Source organism: Suillus discolor (assembly GCF_016758755.1).
Source record: "Suillus discolor strain FC423 chromosome Unknown F5147scaffold_43, whole genome shotgun sequence".
In the NCBI taxonomy this organism is placed as follows: domain Eukaryota; kingdom Fungi; phylum Basidiomycota; class Agaricomycetes; order Boletales; family Suillaceae; genus Suillus; species Suillus discolor.
The window spans coordinates 217,486-225,935 of NW_024541290.1; the positions used below are offsets into that span (position 1 = coordinate 217,486).

Below are 8,450 nucleotides of genomic sequence, written 5' to 3' on the forward strand. Positions count from 1 at the left end.
AATGTGAAATATGCAATTCAAAGTGACATTAGTGCGTAAGCCTCTTGAGCCTACTCAAAATTCTGTGTAGTTCTGGTACAAGAATCCCTTGAGTAAATGAACTACTGCTAACTCAGCATCTCCATCGCTGAGCACATGACAATAGATGTCTTCCACCATAGCAATGGTGTCCCTCATGCTCCTGCACACCTGATCTGTGGCTCACCACTCATCACAAACCCCACATAGTTGAAGGATACCATCTTGTCCTCAACTAGCCCTGTCAAGGAGGTCCTCAATGCTTGACATCACATGCTTGAGAATTTCTCTATCTCCATGGCTTCCGGGAGCATCTGGGATAGACTTCACGTATTCAGCAAAGATGCCCAAGGTGAATAATTGTGGAGATTTAATATGCTGCATGAAGTCGTCCTTGGCATATTTGACCATGGCGATACAATCAGCTAATGTATCTCTAATATTTATATTAAAAACACAGCGACGATAGTAATATTTAGCACGTACATTGATTCATCGCTCACACACTCGTCGCCACCCTTATCCAAGTCATCACCCGTGTGCTTGTTGTCACTGCCGTCATCATCCTTTTGACGGTTTTTGTTGATGTGGTATTTCTCCCTCCTTTTTGCAAGAATCTCTTCACGGCACCTGCATCTGTGATCAGGGCATTGTAGGCTAAATGAAATAGATGATACTTACTTAGCATAGTACCGGGAACACTTTGCTTTCATAGCTTGAAGCTTAGCCACGTTGGTTTTGTATTTGATTGGAGGGGCCATAGGGTATGGTGAAGCAACAGTGTCGTTTGGTATGGAGAGAGAAAAAAAGAGGAAATCAAAGAGAGCTTCAGAAGCTTCGATTTGTTGGACTGTATTAATTATGAGCCTCCATTGATTCATTGGACTGTATTAATTACGAGCCTCTGTTCAAATGTTGATGGCCCATGGTGCTGAGTACTACACTGCAAATGCTGTAGATATAACTAATTGTAAGTGCGGTGCATGGCATGGATGATAATCAGCACATCTGCTCTTTGTGAGATGATGGGCACGCACCTGCTAAAGTATTGCTGCAGCGTAAGTGGAGCGTTATTGGTTGGACCTTAATCTGCGAGTCAATATTGAAGTTTCAAGTCATGTTTGGAGTGAACTGACCTTTCCAAGTCATTATTCAGTGACTTATTGTGATATGAGTAGTCCTTAATCATCACCGGAGTAGGTTGGACATATAGGTCGGACCTTAATAGCTTTGACCTGGAAAGTAGTACTACTAATCATAATCATGGTAGGACCGCAATCAGTTTCAAGTTGCATTTGTCCGGTTCAGAATGAACTATGCTTACATTTTCATGCTGAACATGCAGCAGACATGACCGAGCTACTAGTATACATCATACTTCAACCGATTCATTGCATGATGGTATGTCTGGAGGAGATATCACTGCAAACTAGTAGCATGGTAGGACCGTATTAATTGACTGTATTTCAATGTACCGATTACTAACTTTACTAATTCCTCACATAAGCAAGCACTCTCACAGGCTGACTCCGAGTCATCCATAAGTCAATGATGTTCAAACACTGGTGCTCACAGAATATTTACAGGTAAGTATTCATATGAACTAACTGCTGGTATGCACCGATGACTCACTAGGTTGAAGCACTGTTACCTTCCGGTCCAGGCCCTGCTTTGATGATCAAGTGCTTCCGAGTCTGCCGCGGCTTCGGTGGCGCTTCCTACAGCGTCTATGTCCCTCAGGTCCACCTTGTGGCTCAACATTTGTTGCTATGGGTTGGGCTGATCTTTTTCAGAACAACATTACATGTGAAGGTATGGACCATGCATATTTTCACCCAGTGGTGGTCACGACCTGGCAATTAGTACTACCAGTGATCATGATCGTGCCACGTAAGACCACAATAAGTTTTGAATTCAATTTGAATGGTGTACCCAGTGACATGCTCTAACAAGTTTTTTTCCTGGGCTGAAACTTCATCATTCGGTGAGTTTCCACTGGTTGGTGCTTCCTACAAGATCCATTTCACTCAGGTCCACCTTGTGGCTCAATATTTGTTACTATGGGCTGGGGCGATCTTTTTAAGAATAACACTATGCATGAAGGTACGGACTGCGCTCAATTTCTCCCAGCTTTTAGTGACATTAGCCTACAGCTGAGTTATCCTCCTACTGCTTACTCGCACCAGTATGTCCATGTCTGACACTCGAATACTCATGCGCGAGCAGCGCGACATGCTCAAACAGTTTTTGCCTGGGTTTAAGCTTGTTTGCTCTGGGTCTGTGGAAGAGCAGAATATGTTTTGGGAGAATGCGTTCACTCAGTGGTTCATGGCTTGGCCCGAACATGCAGTATACTACCCTGGGGTACCGCAGGAGCAGGAGCTGTCCGACTTACAACAGGCGTCACTCAAATTTGTGATTCAATGTCGTCAACGAGTATGTCTTAGATTTCCTAGTCATCATAATGTATATTGATTTGAACGACACAGCAGATCAAATCATTTATTTATGCAAACTCTATTTACAGAGAGACGCGCCTGACATCGTCCACATTGAATGACTTTTTTAAAGTCAAGAAGTCAACAAGGTTTGTTGCATGTTTTGTCCATCGCAACAATAGCACTTACAATAGCAGACAACGTTGATGAAACAATGGCGGCATATATTTGTGGATGTCGAGGTTAGAAAGTATTGTACTAGACGGTGTTGTTTTGTGGTGGCAATGAACACAATTCTTGTAGACATTGTCTGGTGCATCTGAGAAATGCGGATCTTGTCAAAATTTAGTTAGATTCAACATGTTCAAAAAGGAGTGATTGGTAAAGACGGCATTTCGGCACATGGACCAAGAAATGGGCTCTATGATATTCGAATAATGAAGACAAACATCCCTCCCCAACTTACTACCTACTGAGATTATCCCTCCCACCCCACAAGTCTAACCGCTGTATGTGCCAGGATGTTAAAACTTGTGCTCCTACTAATCTCGATGATAGATGCCTCAGAAATGGACAACCGACGAACAAGAGGAATTTCTCATCCCCTTGTATGCAGAATTTCGCGAGTGCACTGCAGAAAAGAGGACCGAGGAGTTCTGGACAAAAGTTAAAATAATGTGGTTCAAGAGATGGCCAGAGCGAAAAGTTCTATTTGGCGACTTACCAGTAGACTATGTCCTTACGCCAGACCAAGTGGAAAAATTGGCAGCTGCTGTGAAAAGTCGCGAACAGGTGAGTACTACTGTCTGCATTTAGAACATGTAAAACCACACATACCGACTCATTTTGATTAGCAACTCACCACATGGTACTGGTGGCAAAAAAATCCTTTGTGTCTGGGCCATACGAGTGGCGTCAAAGGAGTATTGAAGTTTAACACCATGTTAGCTGGTGGTATAGAACTTAAGGGGACTCATGCACCACACAAAATGGACGTCTACTCACATGAATACTATGAGGAGAAAGTCAAGGACACTGCGGACACCAAAATCAGAGTCCAGAATGTTACTGACCATGGACCAAAGCTAAATAAGCGCTGTGAGGTCACACATCATGTGTACTCTGAAGAAAGTGAAGAAGTCAAGGATAAGATCGAAAGGAAGTACCAAAAGGCAAAGGCAAAGCATGCAAAAGCGCGCTTACGCCAGAAGTCTGGCAAGCTGCCAAAAATTGACGACAAGACGAAGATTAAGTACGTACTTCCTTTGAATGTTTGGATCTTGAAGAATGAATGAAACCTGCAGAGCTATCCATGAGCTTTGTCTGATGCTTGATTGGATCCTCAAGTACCTTGCATATGCCACGGGTGGGTGGAAGTTCTCGATCCTGATGGGAGGAAACGATCCTAGTACAGGAGAGGTGTCTGTGTACAAGTAAGTAAAGTTTATTAGTAACGAAGTAAGCTTACTGATGTTGTAAAGCTATCATGTTGGTGAGCTTGAGAGTGGGGCGCAGTTTGATCAGACATACGCCAATTTTGATGCAGTGCAGGCTGCATTCCTAATGTTTGTCAAAGATGCTCTCGGTATGTTAATAGTATAAGTCTTTAAGTACATACACTCACCTTTTAACTAGTGTTTGAGTCCACAGTGCCCCAAGGCTTGGATGCTGAGGAAGGGGATGATTCATTGTTAAGCTCAGACGATGACTCCAATGAGGAGCGAGTGATGAGCACTAGTGGTGATGCGCAAGGCAGGTGTCATGTGGAAGCAGATGTTTCAATCAACACTACCAGCATGTACCGGATGACTCCTCAGTCTGAGTCATCCATTGGAAATGACTTTGGCGCCGCATCAAGTGATGCATCATTGACATCTGGTGTTCAGCTCACCAGTGATTCGCACTTTACATCATTCAATAACCACGATTTAAGTGGCGCCAACCTCTCTGTGTTTGACTACAATATGTTTACCACTGTCATCAATGACCCAAGTTTCTACATCCGGATTTTGGACTTCCCACCTCTGAATGCTTGCCATGATACTAGTGCTTATGCCGGAGTCTTTCTCCCTCTGGTTCCTTCTGTGACTTCCTTCCCAAATGTTGGAGGTTCTGGGACGCAGAACGAAGCACCGTATCCTGAAGTCTTTCTCCCTCCCGTTCCTCCTGCGACTTCCTTCCCAAATGTTGGAGGTTCTGGGACACAGAACGAAGCACTGACTTTGCTGGTCGAAGCCAGAACTAGGCCTCATCGTGGAAGTATAAATCTCAAAAATGACATCATCTTCTCAAGTAACGAGCGAAAGCCTACCAAAAATGAATGAAATAGCCGGATGGCAAGGTAAATGCCTGGAACGGTCTGCATGTAGCATAGGTAAGCAAGGTACAAACAAGGGAAGCATGGTACAGAGAGTTCTGCCAGGCACGTCCCAGCAAACAAAAGCCCCAATTTGACGCAGGAGGATGATGCATCATGATGCATCTGATGCACCACTGCTCTCTAGCATGGTTGATGCATCACCAAAATCTGCTACTTAGCCTGGTTTTATGCATCATTATGATAGTATAGCCTCTTCTGTACAGGTAGTCCATGGGTACTTATGCAGCCATCCTCCGAGACTGGCCGTGTCTCGCCATCGAGTGTCCTGGTTCCTGTTCAGAAGCTGTTCGAAGACTCCAATTAAGGCAGTGTTCTTGCTGAGCACTGAGCTCTGAGGACTCATAGTATAGAAGTCGCCAATGTATATTTGGAGGCCGCCGGCAATAGCTATCACTGTTACCGAACCTTTGAGCTTGCTGCCATGCACAGTGAGCTCAGGTATCTCACCAATGGGAGCACGCACTCATTTTGATTTGAAGACCACAGGTAAATAAATTTTTTTTAGGATTGTGTAACTAGCAGATATAATGTGAATAAATGTATCAATAAAGATGTGGAAGGAAGCGATTTTTAGCACGCTTTTAGGGAATGGTATGGGAAGACAGGAGGGCGGAGAAAATCTGGGACCCTCGCACCCTCGGACAAGCTGAGGGCACCCATCCAACCCTGTAAACCGCCACATGTAAGCACGGTGTACGTGTGGGTCTGCATAATCTACACCTTACCTGTATGGTATGAGGTGGCAGTAGATGTGGTTGGGCCCTGGGATGGTGTTAGCAAACTCTAGCATGCTGTGAGGCCTAGGTGCATGTTGAACATCAGAATAAAGAAGAGATGCAAAAGGAAACAACCACGTACTTGTGGATAACCTCTCTGATCCTCAACCAACTTCTCCCTTCATGCTGGTCGTGGTGCACACATGTCCGTGCCACATCAGCGCTCGCTGACATGTCCTAGGCTATGTGCTCCAGTTGCTGAATTGAGCAGAGATGGGAATGGACAATACACTGAGCCAGATGTTATCAGAGTCAAGCAGTGCAGATGGTTGTGTGCATGTAGTGTGGTTGAGTGGCAGAAGGTTGCTGTAGCACTGCAGTCGGTTGGAAAGCAAGCTGAGCCTGAAATACATAGATACAGTAAAAAGAACTTACTTAAACAAGGACAATGTTGAATTAAAGACTACTAGTCGTTAATGGATTTGAGCTTTAAATTTGTTAGTAGACAACAAATTCGTTATCTGAGAAAAACATACCTTTCATAATAGTAGAAGCTCCAGAATCATCATTCCTATCATGCCCATAACAGAGTCCTCAAGTGTGAAGTCCTGGTTGAGAGTGTACATAGTAACTGTACATGAGGAAGCATACAATGCATTTGAGCTGGTCAGAGTAAAAGTCCAATAAAAGTCCAACAACGTCCAACTTGAACTCACACGCACAGATTTAGTACCGTACAACTGAATTCTGCTACACCTTGCTAATCATTACTTGTGCTACTATTTGTAGTAGGATAATGCAAAGAGGCTGTTCATGGCAAAGCCCGCTATGGTCGCTTTTTCGAGTCATAATACAAATCAATTGGTGTTAGCCTACAGGTACAAGTATCCTGCAGATAAACCCTCTGAGATGAATCATGAGATGGAGGCAGGTGCTACTAGCAAATACATGCGGATGGTGAAATTGAAGTGATTTTATGTGCAGCAAAGTCATCCTGTCTTCACATGTGAGTTGCTTGAGGTACTCAATCCCTACCCTCCATCACTGCTGTACAGGCGCTGCAGCACAGAGGGCCGACTCACAGTGTCTGACAGTACCATCATTCTTGGTAGTCTGAGATATAAATCTGTAAAGTTAACAATCTTCATCTCGGGATAACATTCAGATATATTGTTCATTTCCTACCACTTTCACGCAACTTCTGATGCATGTGCAGTGCTAGGTCTCAGCACATGGGGTGACACAGATTCGGATTAAATTTTTCATTAACTCAGAACGGCTGATGATGTGTGTCAACTTACGCTTAGCAGAAGTCAACACTCTAGGAGATCAGGCATGCACGTTCGAGGTGATTCGTGCTGAACGCACAGAACACTGTGATCAAAGTTTTGAATGACACACAGCTGTTTGTCAGCGGGGTAACAGTCAGCCACATCACAAAGGACTTCTTGATGGCAGGCACAAGACTGCACAAAAGCATCGAAGATCCCAGGCTGAGATCTATCCTATTGCCGCATCTGTAAGAGAAGGGAGCTGGCTCAGTGCCAACGGATGGTGAACTGGAAAATGACCATGTAAGGCATTCAACCCCCTGTAGAATGATTCTCGCACAGGATATATCCAGTTGGACAGTGGATGATAACACAAGAATATGTATCAGACTTTTTGGATTACAGTCCAGTTAGGATATATCTATATAACAGTATTGGCTGAATATACATACATCAATACAATTCTGAGTGGAGTTGGAGTAGCGTGTCGAAACCCAGGCAGCTGATATCAAGTGTAAACGAAAGCAACTTATCATCTGTGTGAGCAAAAAGAATGATCATGATTCATAAAGCCCAGATGGCCGATGACACCGTGACATTGAATAGGTTATCACAGCACGGGGTGATCAGTCACCTGGACAAAAAAACAGATAGTGAAGGACTTAGAAAGGGAAAGTAGCACGTCTATGATCAGGTAAGAAAAAAACTCACTGTGATGTGTCCAAACACAAAGAAAGGCGGGAAAAAGTGGCATTCAGAGTAGTAGCATAATGTTCTTGAGCGAGAGGAAGACTGTGTCTGGAGGATCTGTCAAAGAAACAACACTTTAGTCTCATATATGTATATAACAGTAGCAGACCATTGAAATACGAGAATCGTTCCTTCTTGTTTCGATGGCATACCGGTAGTGCCTGTCCGTTGAACTTCACGCACAGGTCAATTATTGTCTGCCAAGTCCGATGCGAGTGAGGTAACAAGACAGAATGGTACAAGTGGGAGTTCCGGAACGGCAGCTGATGCTTAGCGCAAATATTCCGGCAAACACCGAAGGTAGCACCAACCCACTTCAACGTTGGCTGCGAACACACGGAAATCCCACATCTTTCGTATTATGTTTGGTGCGCTGATGCAAACTCTTGTTTTATTGATTCATTGTGCCCAGTATCGTGTATGTCTTCAGCCTCCTACCTCAAAACGGTCGGTTCTTTCTCTGGACCATGGGCATAACCAGCAGTGCTTTACTGAACACAGCCACCGGGTGACCAACGTGCTTCAGCAAACAAGTCTCCGTGCGCCTGCAACCGCAGCGAAATGGCCCTGCCATGTCACACAGTCACCTATCTTATCACTACTCTATTTCCTCGCCCCCGACTGTCTATTCGATGGGTCGATCGAGCTGTGATTTGCGATTCGTTGTCACAAACCGTTTGTTTGCAAAGCACCGCGACTATTTTTTGCTTATAACAACAACACATCCCACATCCATCAAAGCACCTTCGAACTTCGACCCCTCGTTTCCGTTTCTCTGTCGAAAGCCCTAATTCGTTGCCGTAATTTGGTGTTACCACAGGTAACTATATTATGACTTTCATGTATTTAACACTGGATGGACCTAAACGGGAACGAG

The 8,450-nt window shown here is 44.3% G+C and overlaps 3 protein-coding genes across 3 annotated transcripts; 2 read left to right on the forward strand and 1 right to left on the reverse strand.

Moving 5' to 3' along the window:
• Nucleotides 1-439: 439 nt before the first annotated feature.
• F5147DRAFT_654655 (uncharacterized protein) lies at nt 440-1,359 on the reverse strand (the record flags this gene model as incomplete). The annotated part of the gene is made up of 6 exons (XM_041433896.1): nt 440-454; nt 522-648; nt 700-868; nt 1,056-1,069; nt 1,155-1,253; nt 1,343-1,359. 6 exons carry the CDS (start codon nt 1,357-1,359, stop codon nt 440-442), a joined length of 441 nt encoding a protein of 146 aa, XP_041290645.1.
• An 846-nt stretch (nt 1,360-2,205) lies between these two features.
• Nucleotides 2,206-4,780, forward strand: F5147DRAFT_775876 (uncharacterized protein; the record flags this gene model as incomplete). Its single annotated transcript, XM_041441790.1, has 6 exons — nt 2,206-2,454; nt 3,015-3,248; nt 3,311-3,708; nt 3,761-3,889; nt 3,938-4,041; nt 4,092-4,780. 6 exons carry the CDS (start codon nt 2,206-2,208, stop codon nt 4,778-4,780), a joined length of 1,803 nt encoding a protein of 600 aa, XP_041290646.1.
• A 3,100-nt stretch (nt 4,781-7,880) lies between these two features.
• Nucleotides 7,881-8,235, forward strand: F5147DRAFT_705303 (uncharacterized protein). Its single transcript, XM_041437941.1, has one exon. The coding sequence runs from the start codon at nt 7,935-7,937 to the stop codon at nt 8,223-8,225; it is 291 nt and encodes a 96-aa protein (XP_041290647.1). The 5' UTR covers nt 7,881-7,934; the 3' UTR covers nt 8,226-8,235.
• The last annotated feature ends 215 nt before the right edge of the window (nt 8,236-8,450 follow it).